This window comes from Centroberyx gerrardi, chromosome 17 (assembly GCF_048128805.1).
Source record: "Centroberyx gerrardi isolate f3 chromosome 17, fCenGer3.hap1.cur.20231027, whole genome shotgun sequence".
In the NCBI taxonomy this organism is placed as follows: domain Eukaryota; kingdom Metazoa; phylum Chordata; class Actinopteri; order Beryciformes; family Berycidae; genus Centroberyx; species Centroberyx gerrardi.
The window spans coordinates 5,239,236-5,265,776 of NC_136013.1; the positions used below are offsets into that span (position 1 = coordinate 5,239,236).

At 45.5% G+C, this 26,541-nt stretch overlaps 1 protein-coding gene across 10 annotated transcripts in view; it reads left to right on the plus strand.

Moving 5' to 3' along the window:
• numb (NUMB endocytic adaptor protein) overlaps positions 1 to 26,541 on the plus strand; it is a 43,147-nt gene continuing 16,606 nt past the window's right edge. For 9 of the 10 annotated variants that reach the window (XM_071909546.2, XM_071909547.2, XM_071909552.2 and 6 more), the window contains exons 1-2: positions 1 to 133; positions 22,583 to 22,719. In XM_071909546.2, coding sequence (XP_071765647.2) covers positions 22,594 to 22,719 — 126 coding nt within the window. In that variant the 5' untranslated portion in view covers positions 1 to 133; positions 22,583 to 22,593. Of the gene's footprint in view, positions 134 to 22,582; positions 22,720 to 26,541 lie in introns of those variants that run through there. The other variant, XM_071909556.2, reaches the window with a different exon arrangement.

Below are 26,541 nucleotides of genomic sequence, written 5' to 3' on the forward strand. Positions count from 1 at the left end.
AGTGGTTGAAGCGATTGGACTGCGAGCGTCTCTCCCAACACTTTCTGTGGAATTTGAATTATTTTGGCACGGTTGGTGAGAAATAGGTGACAGCACTGACCGAACATCTTCTGGGACGCAACGCTGATCACAGGTAAGTTGAATAGGTGCTGCGTTATTTAATTAGCCCGCCGGTAAACCCTGTTAGCTAGCCAAGCTAAGTAACATTAGCTGTGTTTCTTGGACGCGGCTCAGAATAAACCGCACGCAGCTAATGTTAGCTACACGGCTAATGTTAGCTACTCTCCTCTGCTTTCTTGGTTGCCAGCCACGTAATGCGGAACCTCTAGGACCCAATTACATGTTATTTAGCTCGCTTGCTAACCCACCTAGACAACGAGATCAAAGCGTTGCAAAGGGACTAAAATTAAAGGTGTGAGGCTTTCTACCATCCTCCGCAGGTGTAGGAAAAGCTCTGCCCCTGCCCTGTCGAAGGGGCTAAGGCGTTAGCCGGCTAGCTAGTTAGTTAAGTAGCTAACGTTGCTCAACATACCTGGTTAGGAGGTTACTCAGCAAAATAATGGACCCGGATCGGACTGAAATGATGGGGCAAAGTTATCAGCCGTCTGACATTTTAGATTGCTGAATAGATCATTCATGTAACATCATCGTTAGTGATCTAGGTTAGCAAGAAGAGGGTGCATTTGCCAAGATGCAGCTAAGTTTAGTGACTTAGTTTGTAAATGTGTCATCGACAGCCGAAGCCGCTGGTTGAAAAGGCAGCTTTTCAACTTGGACCTCCACCCAGCTTGAACCCAGCCATTAGACAGGTTGCTAGCCTTGGACAGAAACTGTGACTCAGAGTCTGACAGGATTTTTGTGTAGTGTGATAATGTGCCCTCAGTTAGATTCTCTTATATGGTAATCATATCAGTTCCAGACCTTTAGTTTGTATGGGAGTTTCATCTTGGAATAACCACACAGCAGACATTTCCATTCTTGTCCGCCGGCCGTGGTTAGATAAACATCAGTGGTTACGTTAACATTCACATGCAGACTTTACAGAGATAGCTCTCTAATAGACTGTCCGATTGACAAAGCAGCACAAGTAACCCATCCATTCAGATGAAACATCCTGTTCATTGGTCAGTACAACCAAATTCGGATGCCCTAATTAGCCATGATTGTTCAATCGTTGCTATTTTGTTGGTAGTGGGGAGAGGAGTTGTGTGACTTGAATTTGTAGACGCTGAGATAGGCCTACTTATTTTGGACTGATCTAATTTCCAGCCTTGGGTGTGTTTAGCTCTGATGCCACTCTCTTTATATGGGAGAGAGCGTCACATCAAACTCCATGGTGAAATTTGTCAGTTAAATGTTGACAAAAGTGCTGCTGCTTGGTGTATCATATGTATGCCGAGGTTATCAGTAAGCCCTAACTATTTGGAAAAGGTCTTGAGTCACGTTCTACAAGGTTTGTTTGTTTACTGATAAGCAAGTCAACATTTAGGCCTACCTGCCAGTTTTCGCCACCTGTCGGGGCAAGTGTGTGTTATGCTTTGTGATTTGAGGTGAATTTCTTCAAAATTTCAAACACATCTTCCATGTAGAGCTCTTGCCTGAGTTCATCTCTTGAGAACAGTATGAGGGAGGCGAGATTGGCTATCTGCCATCAAACCTAATGTACCAGTCTGTCAGCTGTTTGAGAGAGGAGGAGAATGCAATAGCGAGTCTCTGTCCGAACCTTTGTGATGCACTATGTGGGTGAAACTAACTTTACTCTTGGTATCTCGGTCTACTCTCAAAGGAGAGGCCCTTTCTTGGCAGTGAGCTGTCCATGTGACTGCTGAACAGTGATGCAACACGGGTAGATAAAGTAGCTGTACAATGACAGTGCATTCAAAGCGCTTCACTTTCTGCAGTCTCACTCTCTCCTGATGGCAGCCAGATAGTCTAGCTTCTTGCCTCGAATGGTGGATGTGATGTGAGCTTCGTTGCCAGTCAGCTTCCGGCCCAATGTTAATTGAATCGATCTGAGATGACAAGAAGGAGAGATATGCCTCTGTTTTTCTATTCTTCTTTTTCAACATCAGACTGTCTGGATCAGGGCAGGTTGTCTGCCTGACTGCTCGCCTCTCCTGTTTATCTGTCATGTTAATCCTTTCTTCAGGCTGCAGTTTTGATGCAGGCCCTTGAATGTGCTGGCTGATCGTGTCAAACACAACTTGTGCTTGATGTCTACATCACTGGTACACTAGGTACCAAGCATGTTTATTCAAACTCTGAAATGTTTACTCCTTCAGTCCAGTTTGTTTGTGGGCAGGTGAGAACAGTGCCATTTGAACTCTGAGACGCCTGAAATGAGGTGTGCCGCCGTATCATTAGGAGTGAGAATGTAATCTGAATCTGTGTGTAAGGAGACAGATGTTGACACCTGATAGCCAGCAGTTTCTCACCCTTGGAAAGTCTATCAAGTCCATCATGCTTAGTTACAGGGACTTGGGTTTGTTTTGACTCCCTCCACCACTAAAATCTCTAGCCTCACAGGATGACAGGTTACCAAACATCTGTCCAATAAATGAGCTACTTGTGAGTCCATGTGAGTTTTGTTTACAAGCCGTGGTTCACTTGTAATTTGGCAGTTTGAACCTAAACGAACCAAATAGAAAAATGCAACAAAGCAAACTTCCTGTTTAGGTGTGATCACACCTTGAAGTTGAAAAAGTTTGTCTAGTGATAATTTAAGAGGACAAATCTCCTAGTAAGCATCAGTAACGTCCAGGGCCATGTGGCAATTAGTAGGCTACATTTGCATCATTAGGAAGAAGGCATACCATCTGCACGTGTTAGATTTACGCACAGCCCCATATTCTGAGCTGATTGGGACAGGATCCAGCAGAGAGACTCTCTGAGAAGATTCAACCAGAGGGGAGATATTAGAATCAGGATCTCAAATGTGCTGGTGACCCCATTTCAACATAAGTAGCCTAAAATAGGTCCTGTGAAACTGCAGCGTTAGTTTGAACTTATGTCTTTGCTGTGTACATTAGTAAGCAGTGTCATCCTTTACCACCGAGGCAAAAGGTTATTGGTCATCAACTTGTTCACGCAAATCAATGACTTTGTAGAATGTTGTCTTTCACAAACTGATTGTACACAAAACCGAGGCTAAGGAGTGTATTTTATCCAAGCCACTGTTTGTCTCTATAGGCTGTTTCTTACAAGCTGCTAATTGACGCAAATTTGGCTGCGTCAGCACCCATTTAAAACGGTGTCTGTGTTGATGTTCCTCAGGTTTTATCACTTTGAACACAAAGTTCTTTGACTGTCCCCATTTGGGACAATATCTTCAGCTCTTAATTAGGTCCAGTGGGCTTTGAGCTCCTCTTTTTGCCCTGGCTGTTAAGGCTGTGGATTAGGGCTGGTGGGGGGGAGTCACTGTATGCAAGGAGTTGTCTTTCAGGTTTGCCTCTCTATCTCTCTCTCCTCTCTGTGCATGGTATGGGGTTCAGAGACTCCTTTGTCTCTCACCACCACCCCTGGGCCCCTATATAGAGCGATACCTGAGCCTCCTGGGCTGGAACAGCTCATGCTTTATTCAGCCCTCTGATCTCTGCTTTAATTACGAGTGACCCAGGATGGGAGTGACTGGTGGTGTATCTCAGAGGGTGGGAACTTAGTACCAGCTACCAGTGCCAGCCAAAGTGCTTGAAGCCTAAGCCTTTTGGCTGTGGTGTGTACATTTGTCACCTCACCCAGAGCCGTTTATTTAGAAAGACATTCAACTTCCAAACCAGAGGAATTACCACGCTAAAGTCACTAATAGATTACAGAGCCATTGGATTAGATATAAAAATAGGGAAGCAGCTCTTTCTGCTCTCTACTCTATTAGCCACTGCAGTGTGTTAACTGCCACTGGTCAGTGGATGCATTTTTGGATTCAAGGAGTTTGGCTTGTGAACAAAAAAAAGTTAGTTTCCCACCCCTCCTTGTGTAGCAGTCAGGCTGCCGTTCTCTGGGTGTATCTGTCCCTCCATCTGTCTGGCTTCTCAGTTCCACTTTAAGGGCTGATGAGAGCATCTCCAAGTGCGGTTGCCGTAATAACTCCCTGTCCATAACCTAAGTGACCTGTGTGTGTGCATGGGCATGTGTGCTGGTTGTGTCTAATAACTCCCTGTCCATAGCATGGGCCACAGTGACATCATTCCCTCGCACTGTGCACAATTTCCATGTACCTGGCTGAGTTGACAGTCGGCATGCTGCCTCTGATATAGCTCTGTCTAATCTGCAGTACAGTCGCGGCCTTTCTGCTTCTGGGCCCTGCTGTCGTCACTCTGGACACGCATCGATGTTGCCGTGGCTCCTGTTCCCTGGTAACCGCAGCGGTTGCTGGGTGATGCGGTGATAAGAACATTATGACCCAATGGCGCACAGAACGAAATGCCCAGAGAGTTGATCCCCCCCCCCCATCAAAACCACCAGTCATCTCCCCTCAGCTGATTGTGGCTAGGAATGCACTGATACTAGGCCTAACACTGTGCCAGGTAGATGAAAAAAGACTCAGGTTTTACGTTTTTGCACCATAATTTTTGAGGCAGAAAAGCATGCAGAAAACATTCAAATCAGATCCACAATCCTTAAAATGTTTATAACATCTTATTTATTATTCATTACATTTTTCCCATTTGATTTGAACAGGAATTATTTCCACTTATTGACGAACTAGCATTTGAGATTGAAATAGTTAACATAAACTTAAACTTAAAGCTTAAATGTTTACATGTTTTCCGAATATCGCCCCACACCTCACAGTGTGATTGTATGTGTGCGGACTGTGTCAAGTGGTGACTGCAAAGAGAGAATACGGTTACGTTTGCTGACAGTGTCCCCATTTAGACTATGATTGGAAATTTGATTGTTGACTGACAGCCAATTCGGGATTTATGACAACCGTGTCTTTGTTATCAACCGAATAACATAATCGTGTATTGGCTGTCAGTCATCCAGTGCTATATGCAATCGTAGAAGCGCAGTATGTTTTGTTTTGAAAAACCACCTGCCAATGAGGCGGGTGAGAAAATAAGCATGTAGAATATCGGAAATCAAAGCAAAGTGGCTTCATTTATCTGCTTTTCACACGCATTAAGTGGTAGATCTGTCTAATGGATGATAATGGTTTACATCTTAATCATTTTTTGTGCAGTGACCTCAGAGTCTTGTCTGAGTCTGCAGAATTGCCAGTCTGAATTGGGTTGTTATCAGTCAATACCTAATGTTCTTTTCTTGGAATTGGTATCAGAAGTGAAAAAGTGGTCTCGGTGTGTCTGTAATTATGGCATAAACCACTACATTCCCCACACTCTGAGCATGTGGTTATGTTGTTATCAAATCGGCCTAGTAAATAGACTCTTATTCCCCTAGCGTAATATCTCTCTTCTCCCCGGGCCTCGCTGTTATGAGATCAGACTCATCTGCTGACTCGTGGTTTACTGGGAAGCTCCTTCTGGCCCATATGGGTCTACTTGGACCGGCACTCGCTGTTGTGTAACAGGAAAGTGTCTGATCCAAAGTCCGCTGGCTACTGTGGTGCTGTTAGATAACTGTATATGATATGAGTAGGCACAAGACTCAGTAATGATCGGAGATACTCAGGTTTGGTAATATAGTTGTGTTGTTTGCTGCTCGCGGTAGTGACTGATAGGTCATCTATTGTCGAAGTTTGAGGAACTGTTTGGGGTCAGTGTGTTGTTGAGAATGGAGGGAGAGGCAGCGCAGCATAGCAGCCTAGCCTAATCGATGACGAACGCTCACCACCACAAGAAAAATATGTAAATTATTAATGAGCTGAGTATCATGTTCTGCCTCAAGTAGTGAGGCCTAGTGTTTGTTTTTTATCGTTGCTGCTAGCTTGCATTTGTGCTAGACAGATGCAGCCACCAGATTGTTGGTGAGAAAACGAGAGGGGAGACGCATCATTCATATTCGAGAGCGCAGACACATATTTACTGTGCTTTGTCAGTCCACACTCCTTCAGATAAGGTAAAGTAAGGTAGAAAGAATGTAGATGCATTTTTCCTGGGTAGGAGGGGGTTGTCAGTGGAGGGTGGAGGAGTGTGTTTTCTGTGTGTTGCATCAGTGTGCAGCAAGTGCTGCCTTCAGCACTGCAGCTTTTTATCACACAATTACAGGGACAGAGGTGTGTGCATGCGTGTGTATACACATTTGCGTTCATGTTGCATGCGTGCAGAAGAGAGAGAGATAGTGTGAGAAAGCCCTAAAGATATGCCTAGCATGTTCCCTCACTCCACACCATCCCACCACTCCTCCACCACCAAGCGGTCTGGGGAGAGGGACGGCTGGCTTGTGAGAGTGCCACTGTGCTGAGTCGACAGGAGGGGAACAATGGCTTCGCTGTGCTGCTTGTCCGTTTGGCCGCCTTCATGCAGCATTTCAGCGAGGGGCACCGTCTGCTTTTGGCTCGGTGAGCCCTGTTGACCAGGCCTTTGCCTGCTGGTCACTGACCCGTTGTGCCCGCACTGCCTGCAGCTCGTCAGGCCTCTGAGGGCCGCCGATTATCCCACAGTAATTGGTGCCTGGGCTCTGGCTGATCAAAGGAGCCCAGCTGATTGTGGAGGCCTGGTAATTTTCCATTCTCTGATGCTCTGCAGTCCCTGCCTGCTTGCCTGTCCGTCTGTCTGCCTGCCTGCCTGCCTGGCTGGACCCCGTCTTTGGCTGGGGAGGAAAAGGCTTAATATCTGCTGGCTGTGTCGTTCCTGCTCTTCTCATAAGGGATGACATGGCATGGCTGTCTTTCACTTGTCTTGTCCAGAAATTACTCCTGCCTAGTTAAGCAAGTTTAGGTATATGGAAAGATGAGTTGAACTCAGTTTCTCACAATCAATACAGTTAGGGTAGCCTCGTGATTACAGACACTGTCCTGTAATTGAAAGGTGATAAGTTCAATCCCTGCAGCCACAGTGCGTCCATCAACAGCCATGTGACTCGGCAAAGTGTCCTTGAGCAAGACACTGACTGAACCCTTCAATGCTCGCTCATGGCAAGTTGCTCTGGATAAGAGTATCAGTATAATTTCTAAAATGTAAAATGGCTTCATTGCCTGCCTGAGTCCCGTCTCTGGCTGCAGAGGGAGAGGCCTAACTGGCTGTCTGGCTGTCTGGCTGCTTGGCTGTACGAATGGATGTGGTGAAATCACTTCCTCTGTTCATACTACAGCTCTCCACTCCACCAAAAAGACTTATCCACCATGTGGAAAAAAATGACACCTACTCTGACAAAATGATTGCTGGCATGTAAAGAAAGCACATTATGGCATACTATCGAAGTTATGAGTCATTTTGAGACCTTTGCTTACAAAGTCCTCTTTTTGCGGTTAGAATCATCTGTTTTTGAAATGTTGATTGCGTTTGGAAATTGGAATAAAACCCTTCATATTATGAGCTCATTCTCACTCACGTTCCTAGAGTCCATAGTCCGGCTTCACACCTACACAGGCGCTTTCCAGCCTGGCTTCCACAAATTACCTCCACCCCATAGCCATATTTAGGAAGAGTTATTTGCCTATATACTTATGAAATTGGCAAAGATCCAAAAGTTCCCTATACTTCCTGATGCAGTGTTCACTAAGCTAATGTACCCATGCAACAAACACAATTCCAGCCATTAAGCGGGGCTTTGGCTGATATTGCTTAGCAACAAATTGTAGTCCCAGGAAATTTAAAAAAAAAACCTTGGAGGCTTAAAATGGTTCTGGACCCCCTCAGTGTCTCAAGTCTTCTAGGTATAAGGCTTTGCTCCAACACTGACTGGGCTGCATCATAAGTCTGCTGGGTAAATATCCAGGTAGGCTTGCAGTTCGGCTTAATCATTTGCGTAACTTTGTACTCTGCAGTCATCCTCACCTCCAAGCAACTTAACAAATAGCCCAACCAGGAGACAAAGAAAGGAGCCCAGGTACGTGGAAAGCATTCCTCAAGTGAGTTAGCGGCTCGGCAGCTGCAGTGAATACCACGGCCCCATTTGCATTCATGCTAGCAGGACCAGTTTGGTTGGCTGATGCCTGACGTCAATACGACCTGCCTTGTCTCATGTGGACTCGTATTACCATCTGACTTGAGCTCCTTTTTCACTTTGGAGGTGAATGGAGAATAATTTCTGGAAGATCATTGTGTTTCCTAGATGGTAGACTCTAATAAACAGTGTGTGGTCACAGAAATATTTTTTATTCTTCAAGTCAAGTCAGCATGTTTCAAAAATCTCAGTAGTTTTTCTGTGTCCTGGCTTCCAGGTGAGGCAAGTTAGGAAATAGTGTGTTTGTGCGTGTGCGTGCGTGTGCGTGTGTGTGTGTGTGTGTGTGTGTGTGTGTGTGTGTGTGTGTGTGTGTGTGTGTGTGTATCTGTGGCATGGCCAGGTCAGAGGAGCAGCGTAGCATTCGCATGTCTGTTCGCTCTGCAGGAAGTTCCTGTTCCACTCTATCCTCTCATCACTCCTGCTGCTAGACAAATAATGCTACCGATACACACACACACACACACACAGTAAGTACCACTGACTGCGGGTCCATTTACCAATAGTGTTGTTGGGGTGAAAAGTTGTGTTATTGACAACACACTGACCCAGCAGATGGAACCATGGAGTGTGTTCTTTGGGTGGTATTGATTCCTCTGTTAGTATTTTTCCATGTAATCTCTTTTCCCTCTCTTTTTCACCATCTCCCTCTCCTTTTTTTTACATCTCTCTCACACTGCCATTCATTCTCTCTTCCTCCCTCTTTCACCCTTTCTCACATTGACCTCCCTTGTATACATCTCCATCTCTGCTTCTCTGCCGTTATTTTTCTCTTTCACTTGTTTGTGTTGCCCTTTTGAGTCTTGCTTTTCCCATGTGCCCGTGTTTGTGTGTATCTGTGTGACACGTGTGTTTTTCAAGTGCATGTGTGATGCGTCACAATGTGTCAAAGAGTATTTGTGTGTGAATGGCAGAAGCCAGCAGTGCAGCGTGTAAGGGCCCGGTAGAATAAATTTCCCCTGCAGCCATCTCCAGATGATGATGATGGGGAGAGCAGTGAGGAGTGACAGGTCTTCATCACTCAGTGAACACAGTGAACACACATACTGACACCGTTCCACACAGGGAATTCCTCGCCTCTTAAACGCTTAGGTAGCCTGCCTAAATGTTCTTTGTGCCCACCTAAATAAAAATGTGAAAAGTACTGTTAATGTCATTTATAGCGTTTTCTCACATAAGATGTCTGACAGAGTGAAGAAAAGCCTGCTAGTTTGCAGTTTGTTTAAAATCGAAAAGGGCGGATGCCATTTTCCATTATTTTCCCCTGGAGCAACATTTCACATTGCTGGAGCATTTACTGCTTTTTAGAATTAGGGCTTGCATGATTATGGCTGAAATGATAATCCTGATTATTTTGCTAGATGCTGCAGTCGTCACTATAAATCAGGATTATTAGTCTTGATTATTTGAGGAACAAAATTATTTACTGCACTTTTTGCATCTTATATCAACATCATGACTAGCATTCAACCTTTAACTCTAACAATAATGGCACACAGGCAACTGGCTCTTTTGCATTGTAGGTAATGGCACTGCAGCTAAATGAATGTAAAGAAAACATACACTGTCACAGTGAAATGTTGGTGCTTCAAAATCTATGATTACCAAGGGGAGGGAATGTAATAATTTGTGATAATTACAAAAAACAGCCCGCCTTTATTAATCCTGAAGTTGTCCCCTGATATTACCACCACATGAAAGGATATTGGGACCCCCCCCCCCCCCCCCCCCCAACCACCACTGACAGCCCTATTTAACTCTCCCTTCCCATATCAGCACCACACACAGGGCAGAAAAATTAGCCCTATGCAGCTTAATTCTGCCTAGATTGGTTCAGAAGCTCATTCAGGGAGCAGGTTAATTGGCTCTGATCATTTTTCTTAATTTGTGGGTTTCCTTTGATGACTAAACCATCTCACTTTCCTTTTGAATTTGCGACCGTGTGAGAGTAGCCACCTCCATTAGAAAAACGTTACTCTGAGCGTTTGCCTGTGGCTGTCAAGCCGGTGACATTGCTTGCAGTCAGTGCCCCATAATCATCTTTTAGGAGCCAAAGCCATTTGGCAGCTGCAGGGCGGACATCTCCTCTGGGTTGCCTTAACACAAGGACAGGGAGCAGGATGAGAGCACTGGAGGGGAGGAGGAGAGGCAGAGAGGAGGTTAGAGAGGAGAGGAGAGTAGGGAATGCAGAGGGGGGACTGGTGTTTCGCCATGGAAGAAACTCACATAAGTAGGGATGGGACGATACGATTCTGTACGCGATATGGGGTTCACGATTCGATACAACCACGATATAATATAATAAATAAACGTTCAATGACAATAAAGTATGACTGTGCAGAATTAGGCCTGTGTTTACACAAATCTTTCTAGCAATCATAAACAACAATTTAAAAAATGTCATTACAAAGTACAAATAATATAATTTGGATGGAGAGCTTGTTAAATTGTGATGGGCGAGCTGTATCATTTGTGATTACTACAGCAGAATAAAACGGAGCTGGAACACATGCATTTGACTGCTGTTTTAGGTCAGCGGGGGGCAAATGTAACAGCCGTTATTTTGCAGGGTGTTACTGCACACTAGTTGTTTTCAAAATTGGCTTGAGGACCAACATGGGTCCTGTAGAGGTTTCTCACGCGGTCTCAAGCAAAATGAAGGGTGGTTGAATTTCATTGTCATTTCATTTAGGTTTTACAGGACTTCAATTAATCTAGATTATTGAGATGAGGTATTCTGGTCATCGGTTTCACCCCACCTCTAGACACACTAACCAAGGATGTATTACTATTACATCCTTGCTTTCTATTACTGTTGTTTCTTGCTTTTTCCTGTGCTTTTCATGCTCCTGACCACTTCTTTAAGTACTACACCATGCTTTGAATTAATGGGGAGAATAAATCAAAAATTGACAGCATTTTCACAGAGGAGAGAGAGGAGGGGTGCCAGGCTCTGTGTGTGTGTGTGTGTGTGTGTGTGTGTGTGTGTGTGTGTGTTAGCAGTAATGAAAGTGTTTAAAAACCCAGCTATAGACAGTGCGACTTGCTCTGCAGCAGTTAAATCAGAAATGACGATGCTGTCAGTGCAGATGAGCTGATGGCTATCAGCGAGGTCTTTAGCTGCTGATTGCCGAGGACTGAACCAATGCATGCTGTGTGCGTAGCTGCCAGACTGCCTGAGCACGTCACCAAACTACCGGTAACGTCACCGCAAGGTTTTTTTTTCGCTTCTGTATCAGCAACTCAGCAGGAAGTACAGTCTGGTGCCTCTGCCTGCCTATTTGTACATGCCTGCCCTGCATGCTAACTGGCTCACACCGGGACAACCAGACCTGTTTAACTTGACAGAACACTGCGTCTGTCTGAACAATATTGGATACGATGTGACACAGGCTAAGCTGTCGTTCTTGGGGAAATGGGCTGACACTTGGTGGTTAAATCCTCAGCTTTAGTTAAGCACAGCAAAGGTTCTAACTTCGCATTTTGATTTTGTTTTCAGGTGTGATGTTTTTTATCTCCCCTTTACAAATTAGTCATTATCTTTTCTTTGTGTGTTTTTTTTTTTTTATACGTAGTGACTGTTTTGTTCTTTTTGCTTCTGCGTGCAGATAAACTGAACTGCAGTAGTACTATTATTGTAGTAAATGCTTCAAAAAAAGATGAATTAATGCCTCCTAGGAAATCTAATGAGAGCACTCAACTTGAGATTCAGAATACGGATGTTATTTTTACAAATCATGCTTGGAATTTTGTTTTTCCCGCGTCTATGTAGCCTTACCCACTGTCGTTTCACAGATTGTGAATTTCATATTGCTCAGCCACTGTCACTGTACATCAAATTGAACATCAGCCGATCAGATGTTACTAACACCCATAGGGAAATTCTTTTTTTGCCCTCCTCCACACGGTTTGGCTCCAGAACAGCATCCCTGGAGCAGGTAGGGATTCAGTGCCTTGCTCAAGGACACTTCAGCAGGGCAGCTTCTTGCTGACATGTTTTTTTTTTTTTAACTCAAGTCCTCTCATTAAAGGACAGTCTCTCTGCTTACTCACTAATCCACCCTGCTGGTCCAAACTGTAGCAAATCCATAACACCACTCACAGTAGGATTGCAGCTCTAGGAATGGTCACCTACCAGTTTTAGGTGAGCAGAAGTGCTGATGGATCCGTTTTTTTTTAATGAGTAAGGTAACATCCCAGGGACTTGAGCTGTGACCCTGGATCAGCATTCCTGCTCCGAGACTCAATATAAATATGTGCTAATGCTGTCGTTTTTGTTAGGAGTCGACCATGAGTAGGAGTAATAGATCATGTATTAACTGCGCTGTGCTGAGGCCTGGTGAATATGTAACAGTGGCTGTGTTTCCTCGGGTCAGTGAGGAGATTTGGGAGAGTGCCTGTCGTATAGTATTCCCCCTGATTCGCCCACCTTGGCATGGCTCGTGTAATGGCACTTTGTTTTCTTCCCCCAAGAACACCAAAGTGTAATAAAAGAGCCATTATAGCTCTGGGGCCTTGAGAAGCGGTAGTCGTCCGTCTCATTTGTGTGTATGTGAGAGAGAGTGTGTGTGTGTGTGTGTGTGTGTATGTAAGAGAGAGAGTGTGCATTTTTGAGTGTGTTTGCATTTGTGGGTATATGAGCAGGTGTGGGTATATGCGAGTGTGTGTGTGTGTGTGTGCATCTATTTGTGAACTCTTTTTTTTGCATGTGTGTGTGTGTAATGCAAGTGATGTCAAGGGAAAAAAGTAAACATGGTTTCTATGAGTAGCTTTTTGGCTCCGAGATTTACACAAAGTTTCCCAGCAGAGTTCACTTCCAGAGTCAAGGACAATGTGTAGCCAGCCACTCTGAGTGATCGCCTCTGAGGAGATTAAGCCTCTGTCCCACAGTTTGTACAACGCTGGTCTCCCCAAGGAAGAAACACTCACAAAAATAGTCATTCTCCTCAGATGAAGAGTAAGGAACAGGCTGGCTGTTTTAGGTCAGTCGGGGTGCAAACTAACAGCCACTTTGTTAAGACGTCTTCCCAGCGCTGCCACATGAGTGGGTACCTATTGTGTTACCAGCCGCAGTGTGCCGTAAAGAGGGACCGGGATTGATGGAGTTGGGGCACTCAGTCCACTACATCTAACCCCTTCTAGCAGGACAGTGCATTCAAGTCAGCAGCCCTTCTCCACAGCAGGGCTATAGTGTTTACAGCTCTATTCATTTAATTGAAACTCCACCCTAGTTGGCAAATCGTCTCCCCTGGCAACAATTTGTGAAAAAACAATCACAGAAATGCGTTTTTGGGGCATAAACAAGGGACATAAATCTCAAGGAAGCCCTCTCGTTGCCCCGTTTGACTCTGTGGTGGAAACCAGGCCGGGTCTATTGATTCAGTGTATGAGTCATAGCCAGGGTACGCCTGGGGGGAGACGATGTAGTGACAGTGATTTGCCTCTCCCCAGTGCCAGGGTGCTGCCCTGGCCATTTTAATCTGGCCTCAGCTGTTCCCTAAAGTGATCTGTGATTCTCCATGCTGAATGGCCGGCTGGCTGGTTGACTTGCTGCTGGGCTGGGCTCCCCAATGCCATGCCTGGCTGCTTTTAGACGCACACACACACACACGCAAAAGCACGGGCACACAGATACTCGCCATTACACACCCACAAATACCAAATACACAGATACAGACGGATGGATACGCACACACACACAGTGAATGACAGAAGGAGGGAGGGTGGAGAGAAGAGCAACACAATATCCCCTAAGCAGCAGTCTGGGCCCTATTTTCTTTCTCTGCCTGATCCCTAACCCCACTCAGTCACGCAGTATGCTCAGGAAACGGGGGTCATCCACTCTCGCAGGGGGCAGGGAGCAGATTGAGGGACTCGGCAGTGATTCAGTGGCAGACAGGCAGGCAGGGAGACAGGGAGGGAGCGAGCGCTGCACACAGTAGCAAACACTCCTATTCCCACCATTTCCTTCCTCTCTGGAGTACCACCCATTTGCACCGAGTCCTCATCTTTCTCTCTCTGGCTCTCTTCCTCTCTCCTTGCGTCTGACTAGTAGTCAGCTTTTTGGGACTTGAAAAATTAGTTCATTTTCCCGCTGACCTATGCACGTTTTTGATATTTTACAATGTGTTCTCAGTAGTTTGGCTTGGTCCCAAGATCGTAAAAGATTTTCTACATTTGGAGGACAGTTACAGCTTTGGACTATGGCAAAAAGAAACCGTCAAATTGCAGGTAGAAAGATTGCAGTCTACTGTCTGTAGTTTGTCTTGCGCTGTTCCTTGTCTCTGCATCCATGTTTGCACCATGGGTGTCAGTATGTGAAATCCTTTAAGGTGTCACTGTCTGTGTGACAATGTCACCAAGACGCATTCCTGTACTTGGCGAATAAAGTGCTTCTGCTTATTGTGGTGACAGTGACGATGTAAAGCATTCAGATCATCGAGCAGAGCGAGGGAGGTGCTGAGCAGGAGCAGCTGGCAATGAGTTAGACTTGTTTACTGACAGTCTCTCTCTCCACCAGCTCATGCAGGCTGCTGCTGTTTTGTTGTTGTTGTGATGTGATGTTTTTTTTTTTTTCCCTCACCACTGTTTCTGTGTTGCTCAGCCTTTTGAAGTCAATTACAGTAATTGGCTGTAATGAAGAGAGGAGTGATGCTGATGCTGAGGTCACAGCTGCATCAAAACCAAATTGCTATTGTAACTTGAAATTTCATAATGCTTGGGCTCATGAAACACTTTCAGAAGTCATTATATAATGTCAAAAATGTATTTCGGACAATCAAAAACGAAGGCTGTTTTTCTTCGTCCCTGATAAGTTGACATTTTGGAGATATAAGGTTTTTACCCGACAGCAGCAAAAAGTTTGTGTCTGACTTCAGTTGAGTTTGTATAACTTATCCCCACTTGTCACAAAGTGAGAGTATTTTTTCTGTCTTCACTTACAGGTGTGTTATTTTTCCATTAATAAAGACCAAGCTTTTCAATAGCTGTCCTGTCTATGTCAGGTTGATGGCTGGGTGAGTGTGTGCATAAGTCTGAGACCATGAAACCAACTCTTTAAGCCACCAGCCACAATGGCTGATGGATTCCAAAATTTACCAGCCACTTTGACTTTTAAACCACGTTCAAGCTATTTTGCCAATCCAAACCAGTTTTACCAAAGAGTCTGGGAAGACACTTTAATATAGGCAGCAACTTGAGCCCGTAACGAGGAGATTGATTTTACTCTGATGGGAGCGCCTGCTTTTTGGCTTGAGCAATCGCAGGTTACGTTAGTTTGTATCTTTCGAGCTAAATTATTCCTCCTGAGGAGTGGACTGCACCGACTGCCATCGTTACCATTCAAATTGTATACTAATCGATGAGGCCCAGCGCTCAAGGTTTGAGCAGAATATGATTGGACAAAATAATATATCAATTTGCTCCTTGCCATAACTAACCCAAATGAAGTCTAGCTTACTGGGCTATGAAAAATACCCCTTTTAACATTATTTTGAAGGCATTTCTGCTCTAGTAGATAGCATGCAGTACAGTGTGACAGGAAAGATGAGAGGTAGGGGGGATGACACGTTCCAAAGGTCATGATACAGATTCAAACCCACGCTGTTATGAGCACATGGTACATGCCTTAGTCCACTGAACCACCAAGATGCCAAAAAAAAAAGCATATTTCTATCCATGGAAGGGGAAAGCTGTACTGTGATCTACCTCTGGGGAACCAGTCCTGTAGACTCAGCTCTACCTCTTATCACTCTACCAGCTCCAGCCTGACCGACTGTGACCTCCTGACCCTTGACCCCAGTCCCATGCTTTCCCCTGGTCATTGTAGTTCTCTCAGCGTTTCCCTTGTATGCCCAGCCCGGCTTTCCTTTTTATGCAGCATCCAGATTTCCTCCTTGTTTTTTTTGTTTTTTTCTCTTCTTCCTTTTTTTTTTACATAACCATGCCAAGCCACAAACCGGGGCCTGGAAAATTGGATTACCACGGTAACAGCATTTTTCAGATTCTCCGGTCGTACGGCTGTTTGGGAGCAAATACGGAGGCGCTATCACCTCAAGTCGGCGGCCTCCCAGATAACAGGGCTCAGCCGATACGCAAGGCATGCTTCACATTACGGATGGCTGGCCTTATTGATTGATGTGCCCCCTATCTCATTGTCGCTCTCCAGCTATCAACTCAGTCCGAACAGAGGGAACGCTGTGAAATGCCTTGAATAGAATAGTATAAAATAGGATGAAGGATATTGGCTGGCACGGTGGTGGGGCGAGTCATGAAAGGGGACGGCGGGTCCTTTTTCTCTTGAATCGCTGCCCATTTTCTCTCTCTCTCTCTCTCTTGCTCTCTCACGCTCTCTCGCTCTCCTACCCTCTCTCTCCCTCCTCTTTGAAAACCCCACCACTGTACTCATCCCTAGGATCCTTCTGCAAGGATTAATCAGTTTTCCATTCCTGGAGAGATTATTCAAATACTGTTACATCTACAGCCAGCAGCGGCAGTCCCTCCCTCCCTCTCTCCCTCCCTCCCTCCCTTCCTTCATCCCGGCAGCACAGCGCTGACTGAGGGAAAAGTCTCACTCTTTCTCTCCTCTCTTTTTCTCTCTAAGCCTATTTCCTTGTTGCTCTCTTTCTCCCTCTGTTTCTGTCTCTCTTTCTGTCTGTCTCAATGTATTTCTGTCATTCTCCATTTCCGTCTCTCCCTGCCTTTGTCTGTATGTTTCTCTGTTTGTCTTTCCTCCTCTGTATTTCTGTCTCCACTTTCTGCCTCTCTATTTCCATCGTTCTCACTGTCTGTCTGTATTTGTACTTGCTCTCTCACACACCCTCTCTGCGATTACCATCAGTGTTGACCGTGTGTGAGCGCTTATGCCCATAATTGTCCAGTGAGCGAGTTGATGATATTGTACATGAGAGTCTTTTGAGTGGTCCATGCTTTTTCTCATTCACTGTTGTTTCTCTCTGTGTATATAGACTCACAGAGAATCTAAATGGTCCTTGTGTAATCGTACTCATTAGGGCTGGCAGGAGAAAGGCCAGGGCTCCTCACGGCACCAGACTATAGGGGCTGTGACAGCTCCTGCGGCGTTCAGATCCTGCTTTCTCCAATCCTCCAAAGCCTTCACCTCCCCACCCTCCCTTTCCCTCTGTTCCCCCCCTCCCTTTCCCACTCCCCTCCCTCCCTCCCTCCCTCCTTCCGTCCTTCATTCGCTCCCTCTGCTGTTCGCCCAGGTAAATTAACAACTGCCGAAGTAAAGTTTTATTTTGGGCGCTGTGATGCAAAAAGCTGGCCTTCAAACCTGTTGTTTCTTTTCAACGTCGTTTGCAAAAACATTTTGAATTGTTGTCAAGCACTGAAAGCGTGTTAGTGAGCTATAATGGCCTTTTATTGCAGCTACGCAGCGCATGGTATTGGGCATTTACTGTTCTTAAAGGAAAATATGCCTTGCATTTCTGGACTCGTTTTGTTGTTTGGTGTATTTTTCTTTTCTCATGGATAACTGGTAGATGGCATCATGCCAATATTTCCAGCGCAGCTACAATGGAGTTTGATTGCAGACAATTTTTCAGCTATCTAAAACATCAATAGTAATCATGTTCAACAATCATACAGGGAGAAATCCATCCTTGAAGAGGATGAGATACCAGCGTGTTGAGTAAGGGGCGTGACTCACTTTTCCCGACTCGGAAAAACTCGCTTTGTTATTGCTCTCTCCACCTACACCTACAACCAACAGATAAATGTAGGAGGTAACCCATTTATAGTTAGCAGCTGTCATACTTGCTTCACTCAAATAGCCATAATCAGATGGGAGTATCATAGTCAGCTAATGTTGCTGTAGCAACTTAGCTAATGCTAGCCTCATCAGTTTATACCAGAGTGACATTTAGACTTTAGTGCCTGGAAAGAATATGAAACACCGGGCTTGCTAAATGAAATATCAATAAAATGTCTAAAATAAAGTGCAAACCTAGGGAAACGGTGCTGCTTCATCTCTTTTTACCTCTGTTCCTCCTTCCCCCTCTCTTTCCTATTCCCTACCTCTCCTCTCTACTTCTCTCCCTCCTTCCCTCCTCTCTCCCTCCATCCTTACTGTATGCTCTTTTCCCTCTCCCCACCTTTCTTTTCCCTCCCATCCTCCCTCTCTTGCTTTGCCGTTCTATCGTTTTCTCTCCCACCTTCCCTCCCTCCTGCCTTCTCTTCTCCTTCGCTCCCTCTTTCTGTCCCATGGCCAAGCCACCCTGCTGGTCTGGGGCTAAAGCCGCCTCACATGACATGCCCCCCCCACCCCAACACCCCCCCCCCCCCCACCCCACCCCCCCTCTCAGCACCAGGCCAACACAGCCAGACTTTCCCCCTCACTGCTCATTCGCTGCTCTGTTCCCTCTGGCCCACAACTGCTGGCTGCCTGGCCTGCATCTCTATCACTGCTCACCTCCCTGCCAACACTACACACACACACACACACACACACACACACACACACACACACACACACACACACAATAGAGTTACCTACTGCTAGGGGTGCCGCTAGTAAGGGGGAGACGGGGGAGTACTTGTGAGGGAGCCTCAAGCTGGAGTGGCCCTACAGAGAGGAGAGGTGTGACATCTTGTCAGGGGGATTTCTAGCAGAGCTTCAGCCTACCGCCTTTCATTTGGCAGCACCACCCTTATCATGCACGCACATGGATGCAGGTGCATATACTTCCATGAACACATACACCATTCACCAAGTGCACACACACACAAACACATCAAACACACACACTCTCTTTCACACACACACACATACACACAAATGTATGTGCTTTCATGTATATATTCCCTCCCTTTCTCTCTCTATGGCTCTCTCTTACACACTGCAGAAAGCAGGAGGGAAAGTGTGTGGGTTGTAAGCTGGCAGTAGGACAAGTGTTAAGTGTTTTAGGAGGTGAGTTTAGTAAGGCGCTGTGAGAGGAGGCAAAAACCCACGGTGCCATAATGGGCCAACATAAGCCTGTAGGGCTGAAGAATGAATACCCCCAGACTCTGTTCCCGGGGCGGATTCAAAGAGACTCTTTCCAAAATGAGATCCCCTGGCAGGAAATGTTTTTTTTGTCCACCGGCCTCTCAATGGCTCCCAGAATTCACCAGCAACCATTTTGGAGGTTTTTCACAGTGACACCTCAGTTAAAGCCTGCTTTAAAAGAAAAAAGAAATGTAAAAAAAACCCAACAAGAACTAACCAAAAGAAAATACAATGTTGGAAATGGCAAATTGGGATGAAACTAGATTTGAAAAAACAAAAACAAAGATATTTTAGGAAAAAGGGTAGGGTCTAAACAGCTGTGGGTTTTGACAGATCAGGGATGAAGGTAAAGACGACATGACTGGAGCAGGAAACAAAATTTCTAGTCCAAAGGCCAAAGAAGATGGTCGTAATTCACCAGGCGCTTTCACTATTGTCTATACCAAACTGATCGATTTTTTTTTTTTAGAACAGAACAGGATCTATAAATGATGGCTGGTTTCCTGCTGAAAGCGTCTGGTAGAGTAGACAAACTTATTAGCCAGAGCCAAAATGTAGCAGCATTTTCTTGGTGGCTGGCGTTGGAAAGATCCATCATCTGGAAAAAAAACAAAAACACGACGCCTACTTTAAAAAAGATTGCTTACCTGAAAGTAAAACCCTTTGTTGAGTTATAGTTTTCTTGGAGATGTGTCTAAAAAACATGGTGTCATTTATCTATTCAGAATATGAAGAATGAATTCAAGGTGACAGCGTTTACTTATGTTTACTAATGGGTATATAGCATTTTGGACTCAAAGCACCTCCATTTGTTGCGCCAGAGAAGAAGAGGTGCGGCATACACTTGTGAGAGCAGAAGAGTCTGTGTTTTCTTTTCCTCCTCCTCCTCCTCCTCCTCTTCACTCTGCAGGCTGGAGGCAGGCTGCCTGTCACTGGCACTGCAGTGAGCCCAAACATGATATGACCTAAATAAACGAGTGTGTTAAGAGAGAGAGAGGGAGAGTGTGTGTGTGAGAGAGAGAGAGTGCAAGAGAGAGAGAGGGATGAAGCAGTATATCTCACTCTCTTACTCGTTGTCTTGTTTTCAAACACTTTAGTTTTTCAGTCACTCTTCTGCAGGCTACTACCTGTGCGTGTGTGTATGCGCACAGACAGAAGCGTACACACACACACTGTAGACGCACCGGGTGTGTTTATAACGTGACACCTGCAGGGGTCTTTGGCTCCGATTACAATTATGCACGCGTGTACGCACCGGCATTATGCCCCATTAGTCTGTGTCTCTGCCTGATTTTCAGACAGCGCACCATTTGAATTCACATCTCAATCTGTGGCCGAGGGGGGTTGTGGTTGTGTTTCAGTGAGTGATACTGTGGACCGTAGATAAAAGGGAAAACAGGCGTTAGCTGTGCCACACAAGGGCCGGAGTTGCCAGTATAAAACGTGGGAACGGGGTGGGAAATACACACCAGCCACAGCCAAAACTTTCTGGCATCAGGCTGGTGGCTGGCAAGCTTGCCCACGTTACCAGCCATATGGGCAAGTGGCCAACCGTCATTTTAGAAGTCTTATTCTGTTCAAAATATGTAGTTTGCTTGTAAAATTGTTAACGCGGCAGGTGAATTTTGGGATTGAAAAAGTTTCCTGCGTTTTGTGAGAGCAGTCGGTCATCGGCGGAGGCTTTTTGAATATAAAGCGAGCGAAATATGCCACCGCGCCTCGCAGATTCGGGCTCTTGTGACGTTCCGTGACGCCGCTGTCCACTCCTGGTTCCTCCGTTTAGCGGCAGTAGGAGGTTTGATATGCGTGCGTGCGTCCGCGGCCTGGTCAGGGCTGAAAGCTTCATTGTGTGCTGCCCACAGAGCTGCAGCCTGGCAGAGACAGATAAGAGAGCCTCACCTCAGACAGACTTTCTACCCCCAGCCATTACCGGCTCACAGGACAGGTTTCATTATGCAAACAGACAGCTCAGCCTTGTGTTCGTCTGTGTGTGTGCGTACGTGTGCGTGCGCGTATTTAAGTAGGTGGATGTGTGTGTGTTTGTACGGTCGCTCATGTGCGTGCGTGTGAGTGTACGTGCGTGTTTCCGTGCGTGGATGTGGACAGTCAGTTCTCCTGGATTAAAGGCCTCTAATCCCACCAGATCCTCATCAGCTCAGAAGTTAGTCGGTACAACTTGTTAGTCAAGGAGCATGCTCAGCTCACATGTTTAGAGTCGGAATTGCATGGCCGAGCAAATTTGGGTCCCCAATTATGAGGGTGAGGTTTAAGGTGAGGTGAGCCAGGCTTTCCTTGGTGGATGCTCCGCTCAGCTCTGGTGTGGAGCAGCAGTGTCTGGTTGGGTCTCTGCGTTCCTGTGCCTCCTAACCTCCTAGAACCAGTGTTTCCTCTAGACTAAGATGTAGCAGCACAGCAGGAACTCTACTGCCAAAGCTAAAGAAAAGGTGCTATTAAGAAAACATTAGCAATTAGTTCTGTTTTACTCTGAAAGTGCAAAAAGGTATACATGTGGTGTATCAACATGGTGCTATTAGCATAATAAATTGCACAATTTGAGAAGAATTTATGCTGTAACCTACATTAAAGCTAAAACTGGGATTAAACGAGGACAAATTTTACTCCCAACCACCACTGGTGCATGAATTTCACAGCTGAGCAATTAATTGTGTACAATTGAACATCACAATTTTACTTTTCACAATTTATAATCCTAGAATTTGGAAACGTAAGGATTTCATTTTATTTAATTGGTTATTAATTATTAATTAGGTGCCTGTAAGTGGAAATGGTCAAGATGTTAATTGAAGACGACAAAAGCACAATAAACCAATTTTGCTCCCCAAATCGTCTAGGTTAGTAATCGTATTTAATAATTGTGATCACACTGTCTAGTGAAATAATGTGGATTATCATTTCAGCTGTAATCTTGCAGCGTTAGTACATGTAGCAGGTAAAAAGTACATCGGCTCTCTGGGTAACAGCAGGCTGGCCTGTCTGCCCTCTTCTCCCTTTTAATCAGGCTGTTGTGACTCCCAGCCATGCAGAGACTCAGGCTCCAGTTCTCTCATCTCTCCTTGTGTGCCAGTGAGACAACAGCTTACTGCGTTGCTACACTGATGTCAGTGTTCATAGCATTCCTATTTACAGGCACATTACTGTAGCTCTGACAGCAGTGGTCTGGCACTGCGACACTGCACACCATCGATGCCATACTTCCCGTCCATTATCTTCTGCCTTCCTCTTGCCTGTCCTTATTTTTTCTTCTTTTGTATATGAAAGTTGACTTATTTACATGTTGACATATTGGCAGCATTAGTCAATTTACCAGAGTTGCAAACTTTCTGTTTATTTTTACTTTATATTTTCAGTATTGCTTCTTTATACTTTTTGTCTGATGCACTTTTTTTAATCTCTATATCTTCGCAGTGCTGCACCTTTTTATTATGCTGCTGATGACACCTCCAGTTTTCACCCTCTCTCTCTTTCTCTTTCTCTCTCTCTCACCACTCGCAGGGGGCTCAGCGATGAATAAGCTACGGCAGAGCTTCCGCCGGAAGAAAGATGTGTACGTGCCGGAGTCGAGCCGGCCGCACCAGTGGCAGACAGACGAGGAGGCGGTCCGCAGTGGCAAATGCAGCTTCGCCGTCAAGGTGACTCTCCCCTCTCTCCCTCGCACACAAACACACCTGCTCATACACAACCCTCATACACACTTTCACAGACACTCATACCCAAAGTCTCTCTCTTACACACACTCTCACACTCACTCACGGTGCTGGGCTAACCTCACTGTGGCACACTCATACCTCTTTGAGAAACTCGCACACTGCCTGGCTCCCCAAGGACGCTACTTGTGATTAATCATAAGCGTTCAGAGACCGTGAGTGCAGCTTTTATCTAGGTTGCAAGATAATGTGCTGTACCAAGCTGCTGCCCATCCAAACCTGCAAGATGATCTGTGAAAACGTCTGCTCAACTTTTGACCTGTAACCTCAGGGAGTAAATCAGAATCACTTTAATTCCCAAATACAATGAATGTACAGGATGTTTTCTTTGCGACTTATTGACAGATAACATAATTAATTATGTTATCTAATTCAAGTGCACATTGGCACAAATGGCACAAGGACAGCAGGACCTTACATTCAAGTGCAAGGGGGCAGTGCAAGACACACAACAGACAGTAGACTATACATATCGCTCTGCATTCAATACTCAATACTAATTGGACAGGATGAACAGGACCAGCCAAGGTGCAGCTGATGGACACAGGAGTGGAGAGTTCACTGTATTGTGGCAACAAAACCCTCCACTTTTGCCAACAGAAGCGCAACGGTACGCTTCCCCTACTCACGTGGGGCCAGACGCTGACCTTAAGACAGAAAGGGAATTGAGAACTTGTTCAGGAAGGGATTCGAGAAAGTGAGGTTTGACTTGGAACAGATGGAGTTCATGGTGGGTCAAGGGGTGTGCGCGTAGACGGGTGTATGGGTTTTATGGTTTTATGTTGTGTGTGTGTATACTCTGTCCTGCTTGTTTCCTTAGCGCTAGAAAGGGGAATTGAAAATGCCTTCAGTGGAGGGAGGTGAAAGTAACTATCATGAGATTTTCTAATTTTAAGGTGGATAGATAGAGACTTGTGGTGGAGATAGGTGTGTGTGTCATTAGATGGTGGGGGGGGATGTAAGACTGTCGTAAGTTTCCAGATGGAGACTTGATGTAGGGCGTGTGTGTGTCGGTGTGTCGGTTTATGGTTTCAAGACGCGTGTGCACGCTCCAGCCAGCGTGTGGGACGCCCTAGATTCCATCTCTCCCCTAAGTTGTCTTCCACACACGTCTTGACAACCCCACCCCCCCTATACACACACACACACACATAAACATACACCTTCCCTCCCCCACCTGCTCCCCATAAATTACCTCCCTCCGCTGCACTCGAAACTGGATTTGTTTATGAGCGACTAGCCTACTCCTTCAGCACCCTTCTTTAAATGTGCTGATGACCTCAGCCTCCTCAGGTTTACTTTTTGTTTACCACGGTCTCTTCAAGGATACACATCGTCTTTGATCTTTTTTTTTAAAGAGATTTTTGGAAATTGTTTGTTCAAGCTCGAGAGGTTTCATTAAAGTTATTTGCTGATTTTGCTTTCCTCTGTCTGCTTAACTTTTTAAGTGTGTGAAAACAACACAAGAGCAAAGCTAAAGATAATCATGCCCTTTAGGGTTGGTAACTAGCCTATAACCAGCCAGTGAGCAAACACTAATAAATTCTCTACTCTACCAGCCAGTTTGGCAGGTAACTGACCCTTGTTGAGGTGTCCTACACCAGTAAGGTGTTGTTGGCTGATAAAATGCTGAAAGTGGCCAGTGAATTTCGGAATCGACCAGCCAATGAGGCCTGTGGACAAAGAAAAGTTTAGTTTTCTGCCCTGATTGTCATGCTTTCCTTCTGGCACTTTTGAAGCCACACATACCTCTCCTGTGTAATACCTTCAACCGTTTTCTTTTTTTTTTTTTTTTCCTCCTCGCTCTCTGCACTGGCTCTCACCGTGCTGGTGCAACCTACCGTGCTACTCCTGCGTATCCCTCCTCCCCCTCCCGCTCCCTCTCTCCCGCTCTCGGTGCCTCAGAGGAACCCAGTTCTTGTGTGTGGGTTGGAATAGTTGCAGTGAGATTATCACCGGCGCGCTAAAGAGTGAGAGTTGAAGGAGGAGAGGAGGTGGAGGGGGAGAAGGGGGAGAGAATAAAGGCTGCTTTAGGTGGTGAGAGGGGAGAGGGAGGGGGGGGGGGGGGGGGGGGGGCTTAAGAGGGTGAAATGAGCATTCACTGTTGTGGCCCGGGGCTTCCTCCTTATAAACAGACGGTGACTTGAGAGAGCAGAGGAAAAGCCCAATTCTCCTCTCATGATCAGGCTCAAGCTCTGCCCTCTGACTGCACACAGCCTGCCAGTGGTGTGTCACGTTAAGGCATGTTTGTGTTTATTTGCTTGTATTTATTTGCGTGTTGTTTGCAAGCTAAAATCGCTTAGACAGACAATAATTCATGTGACTCAAGGTCAGGATTTTCAATGCCATAAAAATGTAGACTGTTGCTTTTTTTTTTATGGAAATGTCAGCTGTATAAGGCTACTGATGTCCAGAGACAAAGACAGTTATTCAGTTGACGCAAGGTAATCTTCAGTGCCGTAAATACATAGACTTATTTGTATGGAAATGTGGGGCTTATAAGGCTACTAATGGCTGTAGACTTGTGTGTGTGCGCATGTGCATGTGTGAATGTGTGTTGTCTGAAATTAAAACAAATATTCACACAACATAAAAGGACTTTCAGTACCATAAATATGCACACTGTTGCTGTTTTTTGTATGGAAAGTAGGGGTTTGTAAGGCTGCTGACAGCATGTTTCACTGAAATTGATGCATGGCCCATACTCTGAATTAATTCCTGGAATGCATCTGGATTACTTCCAGGGGACTTACACAAAGCCAACTCCAGTTCTGATTTGTATACTGTACGATAGATAAACCCTGAATATTTAAACAAAACAGGAGTGTTTATTACTGTCTGGGTTTGTTGTTTTGGCCCCTGCCCTCCTTATCAGTAGCTGCTTGTAATGTTGGTGTTGATCCATGAATTGAAGCTCATCCTACTGTTGCAGTGTTTCCTTTACTTTAAATTAGCTGTGGCGCTTCAACAGCTGGAAAATTGCCCTCGCAGCTAGAAAAATGTAAATACAAATCATCATCTTGCCATATTCCTCAACCTGCAGAAAAAAAATAACATTTGCAATTAGAGCACAATTGTACAAATGCAGTATAAGTATCCAAACAAGAGCCATTCCTAAATTGCTATTTATCCTGGCCCACTCCAGGATTAGTTCCAAGTAGAACTAATCCTGGAGTGGGCAAACCTGGGTCTCAGAACCAAAATAACCTCCACATGTAAATATTTTTGCAGGAAATATTGGTTGCATTTGTTTGAAGTCGCTCCGGTTAAGAACATCTGCTAAATGTGAATGTTTCAGCCCCCAGACTGTTGCTGCCAGTGAGTTCCTCACAGGACGGAGTAGGACACTACAATGAAGCATCTGTTGTGACAGTTTGAGCCTCCCATGCGGTTACTCATCTCACCTAAGCCACGTCTCCTGGCTGATCCCCCATTAGTAGCGCTACTGCTTCCCCTGTCCTCACTGCCCACAGCTGCCTCCTTGCATCAGTATTCCCCTCAGGACACATGCATGCTTGTGTGTGCGTCTGTGTGTGTTTAGGTGTGTGTGTTTGTACACGTGTGTATGCTAGTAGGCCGACCGTGTGAGTCACAGTTGCGACGTCATGCTCTCAAAATAGCAGGGCCTGGGGGTGGCGGGTGATGGGCGGGGGTCAGTGTCGCTTGCAGTGTGTGTGTGTGTGTGTGTGTGTGTGTGTGTATGTTCAGTAAGGAAAAGGGTAAGGACTTCCTCTCCAGTCCTGCACG